We start from the raw sequence: 20,509 nt of genomic DNA on the forward strand, positions 1-20,509 counted from the left end.
ATTTTAATGACAAAAATATGTCTTATATACACTCAATCACAGTAAATCAATGGAATTCAAAACTTCATGTAATAACTATGGTAATTGTTCCCTCTGCATCTTTAATTCTGAGTGACTCTCTGTGATTGTCTTATACCTGGACACTCAAATTGTTCATCAGTATAATTCATTTTGAAATGTTCTTCCTTGTTGTTTTTTCTTATTTGGATGTTTATAACATTTCAACGTCCCAACTTATTTGAGACTTGTTGCAGTTATCAAATTAGAAATGAGTACATATGTCCCCTAAAACAATATTTTTTCTCGGTTTTAACACTTGATATGTTGTCTTTTCACTATTCTCCATCTAAGGAATGTATTGAATGTTTTGAAAATGATAGCATTTTGATTTTATTCTCAGTTTACCAAACGTCCCAACTTCACCGGAGTTGGGGTTTGTATTTCGTTCTCATTTACAATAATTTGTAAATATTTAATTCCTGATTTAGTTCATTATTATGTTCATAAAGGCTTTTAATGACTGTTATTTCAGTGTTACCAACAAACCTTTTGCTTCACAGTCCAATGAAGCTGCGGGTGCTGCCAACTCACGATGCCAGTAAGGTGCGGGCAAGTGGACCGGGACTCACGACTGGAGTGCCTGCTAGTCTGCCTGTGGAGTTCACAATCGACGCCAAAGACGCAGGAGAGGGTCAGCTGTCTGTACAAATCACTGTGAGTGATGAGCACACCATTCATCACTTTTGTCACCATCAGAGCCCTGGAATTTAGAGTTGTGACAACCGGGGTACAGGACCTCGGTTGGTGGCATGGTTAATGTATATTCAAATAACTCTAGGCAGTGGTTTTTCTGTTCACTAGAGATTAACACAGAACCACTGCATAACAAGCAAAGATGAATTAAAAACTAATTGCAATGGATTGCATTAACCTTTACCGCTCTACCGTTCTACGCCCACTTCCTGGAACTATTTTGGAACGGTCATTGGCAATATGTGTGTCAAAGACTCCATGAGCCGCCATTGTTGTGTTAAAAAAATGGAACACAGAGGTCAATGGAATTAGCCTAACTCGTACTTCCATGGCTCTGATCAGAATTATCTACAGACGGCGTTCTATTGGTGTCTTTCCCAAAAATGTTTTCAGGCTTCCTTGTCAAGTTAAACAGACCTCCAGAGATGTGGTACTGTGCAGGCCAAAACTTGGTGCATGCCTTCCCACTTAATACATCTTCTTTATTTAATTGTTTCATCCATTTACAGTAAATTGTAGACTGACACTGAAGGCATCAGAACTGTGTGGAACATGTGGAATGTGTACTTTGTGAAATAGTGTATTTCTGGTCCCTTAATGTAGCCACTCTTTGCTCTTTTTTAATAGTGCTGCATTAATTTATTAGAATTGATATTTTTTAGTTATTCTATGTATTCATTTGTGTTCAAGGTGCCGGATGATCATGGAAAAACTAGGCAATTGCAGCACATGGACTTGAGCTGTACCCCTAATTATGGAATGACTCTTATGTGTTCAAGGTGCTGGATATACTACATGGCACTTTTGTCTGATTGTGAATTGAGGATTGTAAATGTATCTCAGCCGTTTACTCTGTCTGTGTTTGTAGGACCAGGACGGCAAACAGAAAAAGGTTAATATCCAGGACAACCGAGATGGCAGCTACAAAGTGTCGTACGTGCCAGATAAAGTGGGCCGCTACACCATCGTCATCAAGTACGGGGGAGACGAAATCCCAACTTCCCCTTACCGCGTGCGCGCCACTGCACCCGGGGATGCCAGCAGGTGTACAGTCACAGGTGTGAATGTATACAATTTAACTTAATCCGGACATACACTGTAATTTTTGGCCCGATTTGTTATTCAAATGACATTTTAGGAATCGGGACGATTTTTGGCTCAATTAGAGGTCAATCGTGAGTGTTGCATCCTATCGCGTACATGGGGTAACCATGTGTAAGGCTGCTCTTCTATGCCAAAAAACCCCACATCTTTCTAACCAATTCAAAATCACTGTTGCTTTCTAACGCAACAAGCTGATTTCACAGAGGTGTGATTGACTTGGAGTTTCTTTACTTTATTTTAGTATTCCTGTATATTCCTGCATATTTCAAGAACATTGTTAAGTAATTAACCTACAGGAAGGGGTACATCTGCTATTAGATAGCCCACAGGTGCAATTTAGCTAAGAAAATTAGGACTCTAGGCTCTTCTATTAAATGATTCATCACTACCCCAAAGTTTACTTAACCTGGTTTACTACTGAGCCAGGTTCTTAGAATACTCACCTGGTCATCTGTTACGGATAAACAAGGGGCAGTTGCCCTCTGACACAACAGGTGAGCACTGCCCCTTTTGTGAACGACTACAGGCTTGGACGGAGGTAGAGAATTCACTTTTTCAACCATGATCTGCATTAGCACCTATGAGGAATTCTATGAGACTATGAGTTCAAGGAAATATATCTTAAAACAACATGTTGACTTTGTCTTCAACTTGTCTTTCTAATTGTCATACTTTCCTTGCATTTAATCTATTCTCAACATAAGATTCTAGAGCTTAGAGCACTCTAACGTTCTGTTGGTCTAACATATTAGCATAACCAGATAGGTATAGATAGTGATAAGCAGTACAGGGCATGAACTGTACAGTACATTTATTTTTTGGCTATCCTTAAGAGCAAGAGCTTGTTTGTTCTGCTTTTCTGTTTTTAAACGCTAACGTCAACAGATCAAAATTATTGTCATGGTTAGATGTGAAAGTGCAGCTTGCAAGTGAGACAAAATTGCACAAAATATGCATAACTGTGGGTCGTGACCCAAAAGTGGGTAATGGAGGGTTCCTGGGTTGGTGGCAGAGCTGCGGTGTGAAAATGTATGAATTACCTTTTCAATGCAAGTCAAAATGGAAACAAGATGCAGTATTGAATACAGGACTATGCAAGCTGTTTAAAAGCTGTTTAATGCCTTTATTTTGACAAGGCCGTGGAGAGTAGACAAGAAACACCTTTTTTCTTTTTACTTTTGGCAGATTTATTGGGTATTGCGTTGTATTGCAAAATGCATTTAATAGAGGTTTACAAAGTACACGATGTTCTCCGACACAAATCATGGGATTGATACCAGGGCCTGATGAAGAGAACACACAACATTTAAAGACTTTCATTTCAAAATGATTTAGACACAATTTTTTGACTTGCATTTTATTATGGGAAATGACTGTTCAGGTGTCCTTTCATCAATGTGTGAATTCTTGCCATTTAAATATTTTGAGAGCATGCTTTTTAAGCGTACATAAAATGCATTTGCAATGCAATGTGATGCACTGCCCAATACAAAAATGTCCATTTCCTCAAATGTTCCAAAGTGGATATAAGTCATTTTGCAACACAGCTCTTCCTTTCCAAAAACACAGCATTCCACAAGAGTTATGTGCACTTTTCTGTCAATGCAATGCCCAATACATTTCCAGTAATAAAATGCCAAAAGTAAAAAAAAAGGTGTTTAAGTCATTTTGCAATGCGTTAGGAAAGTACAGGCGTTCAATCTAAAAAAAACCCATTTTAAACAGCTTGCGTTTATCTATTACAACGACTCCTTTGTTTCTCTTCCTCAGGTCCTGGTGTCAATCCCATCGTTTGTGTCGGAGAGGAGGTGGGCTTTGTGGTCAACACCAAGGGTGCTGGAAAAGGCAAGGTGTCCTCTGTGGTGCAGACCCCCGACGGCACGGAGGTGGAGACAGATGTTATCGAGAACGAAGATGGAACGTTTGACGTCTTCTACACGGCTCCGAAGCCTGGCTCCTACCACATATACGTGCGCTTTGGGGGCGAGAACATTCCAAAAAGTCCATTCAAAGTCACGGTAAGTCTGATGATTTTGGTTTGTGTTTTATTTGGTGTCAGTGATGATCTTACAATGATTTGTGCCCCAGTTGAACCCCCCCTCCCCACCCACCTCCAACAGGAAAAAAATCCTGTCTTTATGATACAATGCTTTAACATGCTATTAATGCAAATAGCGTTGTAACAATGCAATGATAACATTGATAACATGATACTGTTGATAGTGCTAATCAGTGTTAATTTCGTCAGCTTTTTTTGATTTAGTCTTAGTCTTAGTCACAATGACGAAAATCAATTTTAGTCTTAGTCATATTTTAGTCATTGCCTTCCCAATTTAGTCTTAGTCTTAGTCAAAATGACGAAAATCAATTTTAGTCATAGTCAAATTTTAGTCATTTTAGTCAATATTTCAAATTTTAGTCAACATTTCAATTTTTAGTCATTTTAGTCAATATTGTGGTGTAAAATAAATAACCTACAATTATATTAGGTATTACTAATACAGCCTATTGCAGCAAATATTCACCTTGTTACTTGGTCATTTTCCACCAAAACCCAAATCAGTCATTTCAACATCATAGAGCAAAAGAGCATCACACACACACACACACACACACACACACACACACACACACACACACACACACACACACACACACACATCCAGGTGCAGGCTGCGCTCTCTCTCTCTCTCTCTCTCTCTCTCTCTCTCTCTCTCTCTCTCTCTCTCTCTCTCTCTCTCTCTCTCTCTCTCTCGTGCATTAGAAGCTGCTGCATATTATATTTGATTTTGAGTTTGATCACGGAGGAAGCTACATGCTCTTCTTCACCTGACCGCGTGACTTAAAGCCTGCAAATTGCCGGCAGTGGGAAGACCAGACATCCCTAGTCTGCATGAAGTTCAAGAAGTCTCCCTGATAGTGGCTTCCCGATGACCACGACTCAGATAAAATAGGCTACTGCTGATGTTAGACTATGCAAGTTAGCGGTTTTTGTTTTCAATTGGTAATGCGAGCAGAGAACTATAATGACCCGAGCGGCATGTGAACGGGCTTAAATAGATTGCGCGAGCACACTTGGTATGCCCTGCAAAAGTCCCAGGAAAAATAGTTAAGCAGGGGTATGCAGACTGGACGATAGAAAGGACACGCACATACAAATATTTAAACACTAATGCTGTTTTGTTTGTCGGGGATGTCGAGGTTCGATAAGCATGACCTGAAAAGAGTTTTTGGAACTTAGGAAGACGCTGAAGACGCATGGAAATGCTGTCGACTTCCTTGGGTCTTTTAGCGTTGCTCTCGACGAGAACAAGTTCCAAATCTCAACAGTTTAAAACTCCTTAGCGATCGCCCATCCATTGATTATTTTCAAAACTAGGCTACAGTTGCCGTGCCTCTGTTACTTTCGACAGGCCAACTTTCCCCCTGCTGGCGCGCGCTCCCGCGGTGACTGATTTAAATAAATTCACAAATCCGACCTTCATGATTTTCTTGCGAACTGCCTACTCATATGGTTAAACAACAAATATAGCAAACATTACAAAAAAGAACAGACAACGAACGCCGGGCAAAGACAGCCTAAGTGAAAAGGAGAATAGTGGAAGCTCGAGGAGGTTTAGAATGACAGTATCAGAGGAGGATTGGCGTGACTGTCATTACCTACTGCAGAAACACATGTCTTCGTCATGGACAAGATGGTTGTTGAACATGTTTCAAAATGAACACTTCCCTCAACGTCGGCTATTTTTTCTCTTTCTCTGGGAATGTTTTAGGACCTAAACTCAACTTAAATGGACTCGCTGAACTACTAGGCTACAGAACTACTGACTGAGCCGCGCCATGCACTGGCTGCCAGCAGATACACGCGAGGCAACACAGCGTGAGCGCAATCACCTATGTTCAAGACACTTAGGACTATATTGCAATTACAAATTACGAATTAATTATAAATAATTATATATTTTTAATGTCCATTCGTCCATGGCTTGTAAATTTCGTCTCGTCTTAGTCTCCTTGATGAAAATATTTTTTTATTTTCGTCATATTTTGATTTGCTTGAGACAATTTTTAGTGCGTCATCGTCTCGTCATCGTCAAGGGAAAAAGGGGCGTTGACGAAATATTTTCGTCATCGTCGTGGTTGACGAAATTAACACTGGTGCTAATTTACGATTTCTGTGGTGTCGTGTAAGGTGTGGAATTTTGTAATCTTCTCTTGTCTGGACAATTATTCGGTCTGACTGGCCCTGTATTGGTATTGGAGTAACCACAAGGGCAGACTGCATTTGCTTCATCTTTTAGTTAGAACTTGGTCATTGCGTAAAATATAGTGGACTCCATTATTATATGTGCAGTCAGTGCTGATGGACAGTTATTATAGTGAGAAGAGTAGAGTAACTTAATTGATCCCCAGGGGAAAATGTTAGTGTCAAGTAGCCTACATAAAATTCGCCTCCACGACAGGAGCTTCTGGATTTTCATATCCCCACGGCCTTTCATCGCCACTCCCGTCGTGGTTTTTGGTTTATTTCCACCACCATTTCCATAACATCATGGACACAAAGCCCTCCATACCGTTTATTTTTGTTGCGTCTTTCTGTTGTACTTTTGTCGAGTTTTGTATGTCTGAATGTATGTGTTTTTGTTTTTTGTGTTATGCTCTGTAAAGCGCTTTGAGTGTCTTGAAAAGCGCTATACAAATCCCATGTATTATTATTATTTTTATTATAAATACTCATGTCCATATGGAAATTTCAAGGCACAAGTAACACAGGTAGTCAGGGTGGGTAAAATAAAAACTATTTTAAGAATAATAAGTATTTGTCAGTTTGTCCAATACTAAATACATGGTCAGTCAATATCTTTAATGGTATGTGTGTTTTAACATGGACAGAGAGAATATCAAAAAGAAAATCCGGAATATAACTTTAAAGAATATATTTTACTTCATTTGTATTTCATTGAGGCAAATAAGGATTTAACCTCCCTAGCCAAAGAAGTTGCAAAGCCCTTGTTCTATAGGACCGAGTTCAGACATTTCTGTTAGTTGATGACAATGTTTGTGCACATGTCAGAAGGGAATTTTGTCCACTTTGTAGATCATCTCAAAATAATTAAGATTTATTGGCTGTTGTTTGGCAAATGGGTGCTTCAGTACCCTCCAATTTGATCACTACAGGGTTCATGTTTGAAAAAGGCCACTTCATGCGCTTAGTGTTCTTCGACTTGAGCTACTCCTTTGTTGATTTGGCTGTATGTTGTGGAATATTGTCATGTTCGGAAACCCATCCATGACACACTTTCAGCCTAGTGGAGGGGAAGGAGGTTGGCACTCCGGATGTTATGGTACATGTCTCCGTTCATCTTAAGGTTTTCGCTATGAAGTTGTGCGGTGTCTTTGTCACACAAACACCATCAAACCATAATGTTTCCACTTCCATGCATGCTGGTGAGAAGCAGTGACATGCAGTGAGGGGTATGGTAGGGTAGGCAATAGAAAATAAATATTTTTTGTGTATTTTTTAGCGCGGGGTCTGGGGGTCCTCCCCCAGAAAAAAATGTATTTCTTAGATGCAATTTCCTGCATTTTAACCAAATCTGGAGAGTCACTATCAGCTAAAAACTTTTATAAAAGACTAAAAACTTTGAACAAATAGTACCCCCTTTCATGCCTTATGCCACAAGGTATGGCTTGGATCGGCAACTAGGCCTATTCACCTAGTATGCTGATAAGGTCTTTAATGTGCAACAAATTAGTAGGTCTATGTTTCTCTAAATACTGTAAATATAAAGTAGGCCATAAGATAAAATGCCATCAGCGCTTAGCCACCACAGCTCTAATAACTAAATAAGTAAATAGGCTAAACTATTAGACATTTGGACATTGTCAGTAGACCTTACATCTGAAACAATAAGTGAAAATGCATAATTTCAATTTGTTGAAAAGGCCAGCTAGACTTTTTTTTGTTTGTCTTTTTTTCAAATAGCCAAATTGGTAGCTCAAGGACCCATAGCCTACTCTGTACACATTTAAGGACCTGTAGGCCTAAGATACATTTTACAATAATTTAGAAAGCTACAACATCACAGCATTTTGGGGGGAAAGCTTTAACTTTTGGCTTTAGCAGTTGACTTTGCTCCTCTTCTGTTTATTCTGTTGCAAATGCCAGGGTGTTTCACATGGAGGATGCAGGTCAGGGTGGCAGTGTAGCCTACTTTGCTTAGAAGATAAAATGTCTAGTTCACCAACTGTGAATCACACCATAGCATGTGAGGGGAAACGATTTACATTTAGCAATAAACCAACCTAGGTAACAGCTCCTGCTTCATTGACGCATTTTGTGCTGCTAATCAAACACTCACAGACAAAAAGGAAAGTTGGCAAGGGGGCGGGTTGCTTGCGAACTCAACAAACATGAGCGGTGCATTCAGACAGTAAATACTGGTAGGCCTACATCGAGTAAACCAACGAAAACACTTCTGAGACTCATTCTTGTGCGTGATTGTATTCTCAAACACTTCAGCAACAGTTGTGCAAGGTGTTTCAAATCAAGTCAATTTCTGAGTGCGGTGAGCACCCATCCCAGTCACTCGAGCGAGCCCAACGTTGATCTCGTACACCGCGCACTTCAAAAGAACACAGCTGCACGTCAACTTGCTAACAGGCTCCACACACCTCACGCATCGCGTATTAAGTCATCATCATAATAAATTAGGAAAATGAAGTCATGTCGTACGCTCAAAAAACAATCTTGCGTCCATAATAACACACACACAGTCTATTCGTGTCCACAGCACAACCAATCTTCAATGTCAACACCTCCCTGACCCATCAACAAAAGGCACCACGACAAACTTGAGCATGTTCATGTTAAAATTTGGCTACCCACAGCTTAATAATTAGATGAATCTTACCTTAAAGCAGAATCACGAGTATGTTTTCCATGCAAGTTAGTTCAATTAAAAGCCCGGGGTGGTTGACATGATGAAGATATTTTTTCCCAGTGTGTTCAAACTACTTGAAGCTGCTACCCATCTGATGTTGAATATTTCCACAATGCAGCGATTGCAAACGGCTCAGCTATTGCCTGTCATCTGAACCATCTTTCTGGCTACTTCTCAGACTTTTTTGTAATAAAGGCAAAACGCCAAAGACTGCCATGTTTTCTGTACGGCTAGAGTTTGAACAAGCCGTACCTTGCTAGCTGTTGTTGCTATCATACTTTAAGCAGGAAGGCTTCCTGAATTGTAACAATTTTTCATGTTGGCAGCTGTGATTGGCTTAAGTATTCCCGCCATCGCGAAAAGCTCTGCTTTTGCTCTCCATTGACAGTCTCTATGTGATAGATAATACGCATGCGCCAACTTCTACATTGACAGCGCTGAGGGCAAGATAGGCAGAGTCAAAGCGTGCCTACCCTGGCTCTGCCTGGCATTCGAAAGCTGAGCCTTCACCTACCAGCCAAGGCTGCGCGACGCGTTCCCATGGCAACCTGTCCAAGCCTGAGCGCTTTGCTTCGTGCGATAACTTGGGGTTTTCATCGGTCTCCGGTTACTGTAGCCTACTTTTAACAGCTAATTTATAAATTAATGTTTTTGTTATGCATGTGAACTCTCAAGAATAGTTTTTAAAACATGTGTTAGTTTTTATTTTTAAGAAATTTATCCTAGGGTAGGCAGTGCCTACCCTGAGCGCACGTCTCTGGTGAGAAGGGTGTTCTTGAGATCATAGGCAGTATTTCCCCTTCTAACACAGTGATTTGTGTTACTGCCAAACAGCTTGATTTTAGTTTCACCTGACTACAGAACGTCGCAATCAACACCACACCTATCAAAAGGAAGATTAGACTGTCACCTGTCGACATTTTTTTTTTCTCTACCCTTTTCCATTCTTTCATAATCATACAGTACAGGCCAAAAGTTTGGACTCACCTTCTCATTTAATTAATTGTCTTTAATATTGTGGCTATTTACAGAAGATAGCACATTTTCAGAGAGGGCATCATGAACACATGTATAATTATGTGCTTAAAAAAAAAGAAAAACAATTATTTTAAAATATTTTTAAAAAATGCCAAACAGTGACGTCAACACACCAAAACTGAGGGCCCCACACGTTTCAGCAAGCTTATTTTTCTGTCTATGTTCAAGTAAAAACACCCAGTCAGTCAAGTAAATCTTAATTGATACAAGCAATACAAGGACATTTTTCCTTGATCTTGATAATGGGCCACTTGGTCAAACATAGCTGGTTATCTAGGTTAACAGTGGTACAAAAGTAAAAGTGAAAAACCCTGCCACAGATTCCCTCCAACACAGGTTTGACCTCTCCAAGTAACCGGCTGTGGCTCAATATCAGATCAAGTAAGTGCCTGTAAAATGCTTGTATTGGCAAGTGTTTTAGGTCTCCAGATTCTAGTTCTACAATTCTAGTGAGTTGTTGGAAGAGTTCAACGTTCAATTGAGATTGACGTGACTGACTGAGCATTTTTACTTGAAAATAGACAAAAAAATAAGCTTATTGAAATGTGTGGGGCCATCAGTTGTGCCGTGTTGACGTCAGGTGGATAGACAGCTGTCATGGCTGTTGGACAACAGCTAGAACTAGATTGCATTCTCACAGAAAATGCTGGAAGCTGGCTTGTCTTTTGGGGCAGAGATGAGCAGTTTTATTTTTGATATCTCTATCCCTAAATTAAAGACAACGTCCGCCGCCGCCGCGTAAGGTCTTTCGTGTTAACGCGATAACTTTTGAACGGATGTTTGGATTTGTCCCAGATTTTTTGGGGTGAATGCTCTAGGGCAGGTTCATGAACTGATTCGAGTTTGGAGGTCAACACTTTCAAGATGGCTGAATTCAAGATGGCCGAATTTTTGTTTGGTCCATAACTTCTGACCGGGTGGATGGATTTGTCCCAGATTTGGTGTGTGAATGCTCTAGGGTAGGTTCATGAACTGCTTCGAGTTGGGAGGTCAACACTTTCAAGATGGCTGAATTCAAGATGGCCGAATTTTTGTTTGGTCCATAACTTCTGACCGGGTGGATGGATTTGTCCCAGATTTGGTGTGTGAATGCTCTAGGGTAGGTTCATGAATTGATTCGAGTTTGGAGGTCAACACTTTCAAGATGGCTGAATTCAAGATGGCCGAGTTATTGTTTGGTCCATAACTACTGACCGGGTGGATGGATTTGTCCCAGATTTTGTGTGTGAATGCTCTAGGGTAGGTTCATGAACTGACTCGAGTTTGGAAGACAACACTTTCAAAATGGCGGAATTTTCATTTGGCCCATAACTTCTGACTGGGTGGATTGATTTGCCCGGTAACGCCTTATTTTAATGGTTCACCATTTCAGTGAATCTACCATATTAGGTACAGTGTAATAACCAATGTAACAATATTTAATACCATGTAATACTAGTGTAATACCAGTGTAACAATAAGCAATATCAGGTACAGTGTAATAACGAGTGTAACAATATGCAATACCATGTAATATAGTGTAATACCAGTGTAACAATATGCAATACCATGTAATACCACTTACGCACAAACACATGATGTAAGTAAAAAAATTACATTGTATTAAATATTGTTACACTGGTTATTACACTGTACCTAATGTGGTATATCCACTGAACCATTAAAACAGTATTACCATTTGCCCCATTTTTTGCTTCATTTTCACAATAGTCGTTTGGTTTTAAGCCTATGCACGTCATGTCACGTCTGTATGTATCATATACGTTTACGAAATGGTGGACGGGAGTGGTAGGAATGATGGGGGACTGGAAGCGTCGCGTTTCGGGGATATACCTTAAGCAGTCGAAGGCGACTGCACAGGCAGTCTAGTTTAAATTGGCTAAGGAACACTGCATATGATATAATTTTGAAAATCAACATGGGTCCAAGTGGGATTCGAATTCCCAACCTCCATATCTCTAATCCAGCACCTTCACCATTGAGCCAAGCAGCTGGCTGTCATAAACATTCCAGCAAGACAATATCAGATTGCATTGAAGAGCTGAACAATAGACTTCTAGAACTGTAGTTGCAGGTGCTCGTTAAGAATAGAATGTTGAGAGAAAGTGACAGTTGAGATGGAACCCTATATTGGCTGCACCTGTTCTGATTGACTGAATGGCACTTAGTATGGTGCTCTAAGGCAGAGGGCCGAATCAAAACTGTTTCTAGGTCTGTAGATAGCTGTTATTAAAAAACTAAAAAGAATTGGCATATGTCCTGTGCACAGATTGGAGTCATACATGTGATCTTTCTAACAGTCTTTGAATGAAGTTTATAGAATAAACGGTTCAGTCACAAATGGACCTCTTGTGGAAGATGTGCTGACCTCTTCAGCAAGGCACTTCAAGAGTCAATGGGAAAAGCAATGGGGCCAGCCCTGCCGTTTTTACACACCTGCCATTTAAAAAGTAATGGGAGTTGGGACATGAAGCTTTCACAGACTGGAGACATCTCATAGAGCTCACTAACAACGCGTCAACTAAACTTCTAGGTGAAGGTGTTGATGTTTTATGAACAAAAAAAGTTTCCTGCACTCTGATCCCTAGAGGGATGGAGTGCCTGCACGAAGGTTTTGTCCATTGTTTTCAATGGGGACCCAAACTTGCACAAAATCGCCAAAAACGGAAAAACGACAAGAGACACGAACACGCTATATCAGTATAAATGATCTCCATGCCGAGCCGGTCGTTTTAGTGTTTGAACGGTGTCTCTATCTCGAAAGGCCTAGGAGGAGATCCATGTTCTATTTTTACTGCCCTGCACAAGAAAGCAACAAAGCTAGCAAGCAAGCAAGCATAAGAAACTTACTTAGTGATTACTAGAATCGGGCCTTGCTCTGCAAGCCTGCTTAATTACATTTTTTGGTATGCACATAATTCTACAGGTGTTCATGAACAGTTTTCATGCCCTCCATGAAAATGCACAATAAAAATCCACGAAAATAAAGAGAAAGCATAAATGAGAATGTGAGTCCAAACTTTTGGCCTGTACTGTATATTGAAAGCAGGTGGAACTTGCCAGGTGTTACATCCTGCTGGGCACTGCTGCCTGTCGCACCTCCTCCGGTGCCCATGGGTCAGCTGCAGGGTCATCAGTCGGGAACCACCGTTTCATCAACGTTTCGCCCCTTTAATCTCCGGTGGCGGGGCAGTGACAGGGACGTCTACCTGTCACCCCCTGCAGCTGATAAGATGTTATCCCTGCAGCTGTTTTCTGGGGGTTAGTTGTTATTCCCCCAGCTCCTGTCCTTCCTCCGCAGCCAGAGCCAAAAGCTACCTTTTTCTGCCTCCTCTGCCAGCTCCTTTGTTGCCTTCTTTAGCCTTCCTCCAGTGACTACCACATCCTTCAGAAGGCGTATGGTCGACAGCCCCATAAAGCCTCGGCATCCAACTTCGACTGGATATATGGAAGTCTTCCAGCCCGCCTCCCGGCACTCCGCAGCCAGTTCGGTGTACTTGGCCTTTTTCCGTTCAAAGGCAGCCTCAATCCCTTCCTCCGATGGTACAGTGAGCTCTTTGAGAGCTACCGCTCTTGCCTTTGCAGACCAAGCCACTATGTCTGGCCGGAGAGATGTGGTGGTGATCTCTGTGGGAAAGTGAAGCTTTCTTTCCAAGTCAACCTTCATGCTCCACTCCTGGCCGGGAGTGAAGGGCCTTGTTGTTTCTTTTTGCCTGATGCTTCCAATTCCTTCTTCCGCAATAAAGATGGTAGAGTCCTCTGCAGGCGATGGTATTCTGCTACCCTGTCTGCACTCCTCCAGCACCTCGGCTAGCTTTCTTAGGACCTGGTCATGTCGCCATCTGTAGCGGCCCTGAGAGAGCGCGATTTTGCAGCCTGACAAGATGTGCTGGAGGCTTGCGCTGGGAGTACTGCAGAGTGCACAACATTCCTCCTTTCCGAACCATTGGCTGAGGTTCCAAGGACAGGGAAGCGTGTCATACGTTGAGCGGATAAGGAAGCTGAGTCTTGCCTGTGGGATCTTCCATATGTCTGACCAACTGATGTTTCTGTTTGAGATTCCCTCCCAGGTTGTCCAGCTTCCTTGCCGACCCTGAGACACGGCCTTGATCTTGTAGCGGTCTTCCTCCATCCTTGTCACCTCCGCCACCAAAATCTCCTTCCTCTCCTTGCGGTGGGCCTTGGACCAGAAGTGTGGTGCATCTCCCCATCCTAGGCCTGCTCTTCCTACCTGGACTCTTCCCACGATTTCCTTGTATTGCAGCCGACTGACAGCTTGGTCGACCTCTGTCTGGGCATTCCACTTGCGGCCAGTTAGGACCCTGGCATTGGCTTTCCTCACTGACTCGTCTGTGGACTCCCGAAGCTCGAGCACCAACCTGGTCTTTTCTTGCCTGTAGCCCAGCTGCAGAGATTTCAATGGTAGCTTGAGCATGTTTCTCCCGAACAGGCCAGTGTCAGAGAGGCACCGTGGCAGCCCCAACCACTTTCGGATGAATGAGTTGGCTTTCCCATCCATCTTACTCACGGTCGATGGGGGGATCTCGCTCATTTTCAGGGGCCACATTACTCTCTGGTAGAGAGTGAATTGGTAGCACCAGACCTTGTACTTCCCCGGGAGTTGGCTTTGGTCGATCCTCGCCAGGCCATCTGAGAGCTGCTTCATGACAGCTTTCCCCATCTGCTTATCGGAAAGCTCAGCAGTGTACTGCCTCCCCAGGCTTTTGATGGGTTGCTCTGCGAGTAGTGGGATCTTTTCTCCTCCGATGACAAAGGTGGTGCTGTCGTTCCTGACTCCTCTCCTGAGCGACAGGCTACGGGACTTGGAGGGCTTGATCTTCATTCTTGCCCATGACATCAGCTCATCAATCCTTTTCAGAAGCCTTGATGTACATGGCGCTGTCTGAAGAAGGGTGGTGACGTCGTCCATGTAGCACAGATGAGAATGACCTGGTGGTAAATCCAGTGTTCACAATATTCAGATATGAGAATTAATTCATTCATTTTAACTGATATCAGTACATACCCATATCAGTGCCATTTCACCCTGCTAAGACACTGCACCTGGGTCTATTGGAGCTCTCTGATCAGGGCATCCTCGTCATACTGCAGCAGGCACTCTGTTGTTTCTATAGTTCCTAGAAGCGAGACAAATAAATAAATACTTCGCCATGCACCTCATATTGACATTGCAAATATATCAATAAGCAAGACATATTGAGCCCAACAGGGATAATCTTACACTATATCAGTTTTCTGTGGTCTCTTGTAAGATTGGCCCATCACCATCCTGCAGGACACTACCGTCTCCCTGCCAGGATCTGTAGGATGTAAGAAAATAAATCAAACATAGCAATGCACAGCATTGACAACTTATCTATAAAGTAGCACAAGTCATATTGACAATGTAGGCCAGGAGTGGGGAACCTATGTCTCTAGGGCCGTTTGCGACCCTTGAGGCAGTTTTATCCGGCCCCCGATATAATTTTAATGCTATTCAGCTTCACATGAAATATGACATATTTTGTAAAGGAATCTTAGAAAATACATTTGCAATACAATTAAGTTATATTCAGGGAACCTGAAGAAGGTGGTGTTTGTTTAAATGTGGCTGCCTTCAATATAGGCCTAAAGTGAAAGGGAAAATCCTGGTTTGTGTTCATAGTACGGCCCTTGGAGGACTTTTACGGCCCCTCGGATGAATTTGAAGTGGCCCTTCGAATGAGAAAGGTTCCCCAACCCTGACGTAGGCTATAGGTTAAGCTTACCCTCTTTCACTCTTCTGTGGTGAGACTGTGCCCATTTTGGGTTGACCTCCACACGCGTTTGTAGCACAGCACACAGGATTGCAGGACACAGCATCCTGCAGGACACTACAAAAAACAAGGGGAACGAATAAATGACCTGTCCAGTTCTATAAAAAAGAAAAGAAAATTGATGCAGTGCCAGAGCTGTGGTAAAAGTAACCTTGGGTAAATCATCTAGGACTAGGGGGTGTGTGTGTGGTAAATCCTACATTATTTAGACAATGTCAGTAGACCTCCACGTGAAACAATAAGAAAAAGTGACCATGCATAATTTCAATTTCTTGAAGAGGCCAGCTACACTTATTTGTGCAACAAGTGCTGTTTTGAGGACCCATACTTTTTAAGGACAGGTTGCCTACTGTTGCAAATGCCAGGGTATTTCACATTGATTTCGGGGTGGCGTGCTCTATTAACTTGACCACTCTGGTCGACATTGAGCTCGCGCTGATACATTGAGCTCTCGTCACTGAGAGCTGCCGCCAGAACTACTCACGGTTAGCTTTCATAATATAGAACGCAACAAGGAAGAATCGGTCGGTTTGCTGAAAGGGCAAGGTGTTTCAAAGTAGCATGGAACTAAATTATATCCCACCTTTGACTTGATTTCACGCAGGTGGGTCTTGGAACCCCTGTGTGACTGCCTAGGTTTCAGGATAGAGAAAGTAAAACAAAAATCATTGAGTAACATTGATACGGGACAAATTGTAGCTTTTGTAGACTACGTCGCTACTTGAGGAAAAATAGCTTAACTACAGGGAAGTTACTCGATACATAGTAGTGACGCTACGACCAAGCTACTAGGGAATGTAATTAAACTAGTCGCTTCGCTACTGCCCAGCACTGAAAACCAACATACCCAGACGGCACACCAGTCTTGCCAACGTCGCCTAGATGCATTTTTGCCTAGATGCTATTCAATCGCTCTTGAGTACTGAAACTTTAAACCACAGTTGAGTAAAATGTACTTACATGTATGTGAAGCCCATTTTCCGTTGGTATGTGAGGAACTTTCCACCCATATCGCCAAGAAACTTGTAACAGTGAAACCAGTGCCAGATGTGTCTGACCAAATCCCGCCCAAAAGGTTCTCAAAATCAGCCAAAATGCGCTAAATTCCGCCGAAATTCAACAAATTACATTGACTTCTATGGGCCCAAAACGGATGAAAAAAACGCCAAATGGCCAATTTTTCCCGTTCTTGCCTGCCGACGCTCATCCCAAGTAGCCCAATTGGGCGGGCACCCGCCAATCTGGCAACACTGACCGCGGTTGATGGCTTCTTTGTGACTTGTGTGTGGAATTCGCATTGTGCGAATTAGTTTTACTGCCACCTAAAGGCTTGGTGTAGAACTAATTTAACCAGAGACTGTCTATTTTCAATAACTTCCTTGAACAATCCTTGCTTTAGTTCAGAATACCATTTAAAAACCAGAGTGGCCAAGCACATTGATGTTTTTCCTCAAAAGCAGGGGTGAGGAACCTTTTTAATTCGAAGGGTCACTTCAAGATGTATGTCCAAGAAAGATCATTCAGATTCAAGTAGGTAGGTTTTTTATTGTCAATTTCTTTACATGCTCTGGTCATACAAAGAATTTGAAATTACATTTCTTGCTTTCCCATACAGACATAGACTAAATCTAGGTAAGGACATAGACAGTATAGACATAGACAGTACTTATACATGGACTTAAGACAGTATGGACATAGACAGTGCTCATACAGACATTTAAAGTGCAAGACTGGACAACAGAAGACTTGTAGAGGACATACATTAAGAGGTATTGTTGTGCTTTTGTGCTTTTCCTAAAAGGTCCTTTATAGCGTTCTGACATGGTAATAGTAGCATTTGAAGAAAAATAAATATTAAAAAGGTCTGTCAAGTACACCAGCAGCAGTGTGTGTGTGTGTGTGTGTGTGTGTGTGTGTGTGTGTGTGTGTGTGTGTGTGTGTGTGTGTGTGTGTGTGTGTGTGTGTGTGTGGTGTGTGTGTGTGTGTGTGTGTGTGTGTGTGTGTGTGTGTGTGTGTGTGTGTGTGTGTGTGTATGTGTTTAGTGCAGGTAGAAAGTGCGGTGTGTGTGTGTGTGTGTGTGTGTGTGTGTGTGTGTGTGTGTGTGTGTGTGTGTGTGTGTGTGTGTGTGTGTGTGTGTGTGTGTGTGTGTGTGTGTGTGTGTGTGTGTCAGTGTGTGTCAGTTTGTGTATGTTTGGGTTTAGTGCAGAAAGTGCAGTGTGCTTGTGTGTGTGTGTGTGTGTGTGTGTGTGTGTGTGTGTGTGTGATGATTCTATTCTGATAGCCTATTCTGTAGGTTCATTTAAATGTTTATAGCACCTATCGAATTGTTTGATCAACTTAATTTCTGAGCTTATAGTATCATAATAAAATGTACTGACAGCAAAGCTGTGGCTAGTAGAAAGGTTTAATGCAGGGGTGGGGAACCTTTTTCATTCGAGGGGCCACTTCAAATTCCTACCATGGTCATAAAATCCTCCGGGGGCCGTAGGCCTACTATGAACACAAATCAAGATTTCCCCATAAAATGTAGGCCTATATAGACACCTTTAGGCCTATATAGACATATAGACACCTTTAAAGGTAGACACCTTTAAAACAGTCCCCACCTTTTCTAGGTCCCCTGAATATAACTTAATTGCATTGGAAATGTAATTTCTAAGATTCCTTTAGGCCTGCAAAATATGTCATAGGCCTATTTCATGTGAAGTTGCAAAACATTATAATGATATCAGGGGCCGGATAAAACGGCATCAAGGGCCCTCGAGACATAGGTTCCCTATCCCTGGTTAAATGGTCAGTGATTCTGAAAAACACCACTGGGCAGCGTGAACAAACATACACACAGACACGCACACACACACATTTTAGTAAAAGGCCAAAAAATGCCCTAGGGCCCCCAAAAATCCTAGAAACAGGCCTGCCGACCCCCCACACTGACCTCACCCCACCCCACCCCACTTGAAATTGACTGGAGCAGCTCCCGACCTGATCACTGGCATTTACATATTAAAGGCTCTCCTATGAAGGGGATGGGAGGGGGGCATGGGGGAGCCGCAAATGCTGTGGCTTGAGGTATGAGGCAATTTAAGGTGCAAAACTCATCCACAAATTCCTCTTTTCATGCAGTGATGGCTAGCCTCTTCCTGACCTCCTCCCACAAGGCTTTCAAGCCTTCCTTCTCTGCCTGTGTTGCCTTTCTCCAGCTCTTGCGTAGTTGCCGTCGCCTTTGAACCAGTTGGAGGATTTCCTTTTCTCTCCTTCCCTTCTCCCTTTGGATGGTCTTCTGTCTGGGCACAATCTCACCAAACCTGTCCTTGCAGGTCTGGTATACGATGTCCCCAATCAGATTGAGCTTGGCCTCTGCCCCTCCATGCAGTGACTCCCCAAGGATATTGATCAAGTGTGTGTCCAGTGTGCGCCACGCCTCTGCTTCACTAGACTTTGGCCACTTGATCTTGCTCCTTCTGGCGGCTGTCTTGGTCTCTGTGTTTGGCTCTGCCCTGTCTGGCGTGGTGAGGACTGGGTCTTCGTGCTCGTGTTGGGGCTCGTTCTCCACCAGTGGACCATCCTCCTCTGATACCCTCACGCCGTCAGCAACATTGGGTCCATTGGCTCTGTGGTTTTTGCCCTGGCTTTTGGTCCCTCTTGTCTCACCTGCTGCCAAAATACTGACTTCTCGGCAAAAAGCTTAGAAATCATCATTTGAAGTAGATAGATAGACTTAAGACTATAGTAGAACTATATTTACCTCCGCCAAGGAGTTTATGTTTTCATCTGCGTTGATTTGTTTTTTCCGTTTGTTTGTCTGTCTGATTTTTTATCTTGTTTGCTAAAAAAAATCAACTGTTCACTGGGGAATGTTGATCATGGAGGAGTGCTGCTTCACTTTTTTCTCTTTAGCAGGTGCTCTTTGGCTGAAGGAAATAAAGTTATTTAGAATTAAGTATTAATGATCAGGGGGCTAAAACAATTCAATTTACTGGACACTATCTCCATGGTGTACTTGTTCCCAAAATAACAGGAACCGTTATAATGGTCATTCTCACTGAGAAATCAAGAGAGATGTCTAATTTCAGGAGGGGGCTAATAAAACTGTCCTCAAATGTATTTCAATGAATGCAAATCAGGGTATTTTAAGTCATTTTTATAGACTGTTCTATGTAGACAGAAATGATGCGTCTTTCAATAGTGTCCACATTGGAGAGTAGTGGGCAGAAAGGTCTGTTGTATACATTTGAAAGCCGCATACACGTCATAACTTGTAGTGTCAGAAATTGAGAACCATCTCAATGAAAGACGATGTCACACGCACACACATGCACAAACAGTACTGGAACTTTTGTGGACACAGTTGTATGATTACGAACTATGGTTGTATACTTTCAGACCATGGACAAATGCACCAGTGACTTGTACAGTATGTGGAAATATTTGCAACCAACTTGTGTGGGGGGGCTGATAAGTTGTTTTTATTTATTTATGACGTGCATCATATTAACACTCATCCATAATAACACGGTATGTATAGACTATCTTTAACATTACTTTATATTGGAGTGACAACAGTGCATTGTGGAAAGATGGCTGTTTTTGTTGCTAGAGGTCATGGCAAGCTCAGAATAAACAAATCCCGACCCCCAGGTTGATGACCACTGGTGTGCCTCCAGGTTGATGACCACTGGTGTGCATTGTGTGTATATATGGGTGTGAGTGAGCAAATTGACTAACTTGTATAACCCCTTTCCATCATCAGGCCAGTGATGAAGCTCCTTTGGTGCAGCAGCAGCTCAATCAGCAACAACAGACGCTCCCTGGAGCCGGCTTCCAACCCTGGGTAGTGATACACACATTACA

General features: G+C 42.3%; 1 protein-coding gene across 4 annotated transcripts in view; it reads left to right on the forward strand.

Moving 5' to 3' along the window:
• The window catches only part of flnbl (filamin B, like), a 249,417-nt gene that overhangs the window by 160,153 nt on the left and 68,755 nt on the right, over positions 1–20,509 (forward strand). For all 4 annotated transcript variants that reach the window (XM_063216182.1, XM_063216181.1, XM_063216183.1 and 1 more), the window contains exons 30-33: positions 561–714; positions 1,622–1,811; positions 3,628–3,875; positions 20,409–20,489. In XM_063216182.1, coding sequence (XP_063072252.1) covers positions 561–714; positions 1,622–1,811; positions 3,628–3,875; positions 20,409–20,489 — 673 coding nt within the window. The remainder of the gene's footprint in view (positions 1–560; positions 715–1,621; positions 1,812–3,627; positions 3,876–20,408; positions 20,490–20,509) is intronic.

This window comes from Engraulis encrasicolus, chromosome 14 (genome assembly GCF_034702125.1).
Source record: "Engraulis encrasicolus isolate BLACKSEA-1 chromosome 14, IST_EnEncr_1.0, whole genome shotgun sequence".
Lineage (NCBI taxonomy): Eukaryota > Metazoa > Chordata > Actinopteri > Clupeiformes > Engraulidae > Engraulis > Engraulis encrasicolus.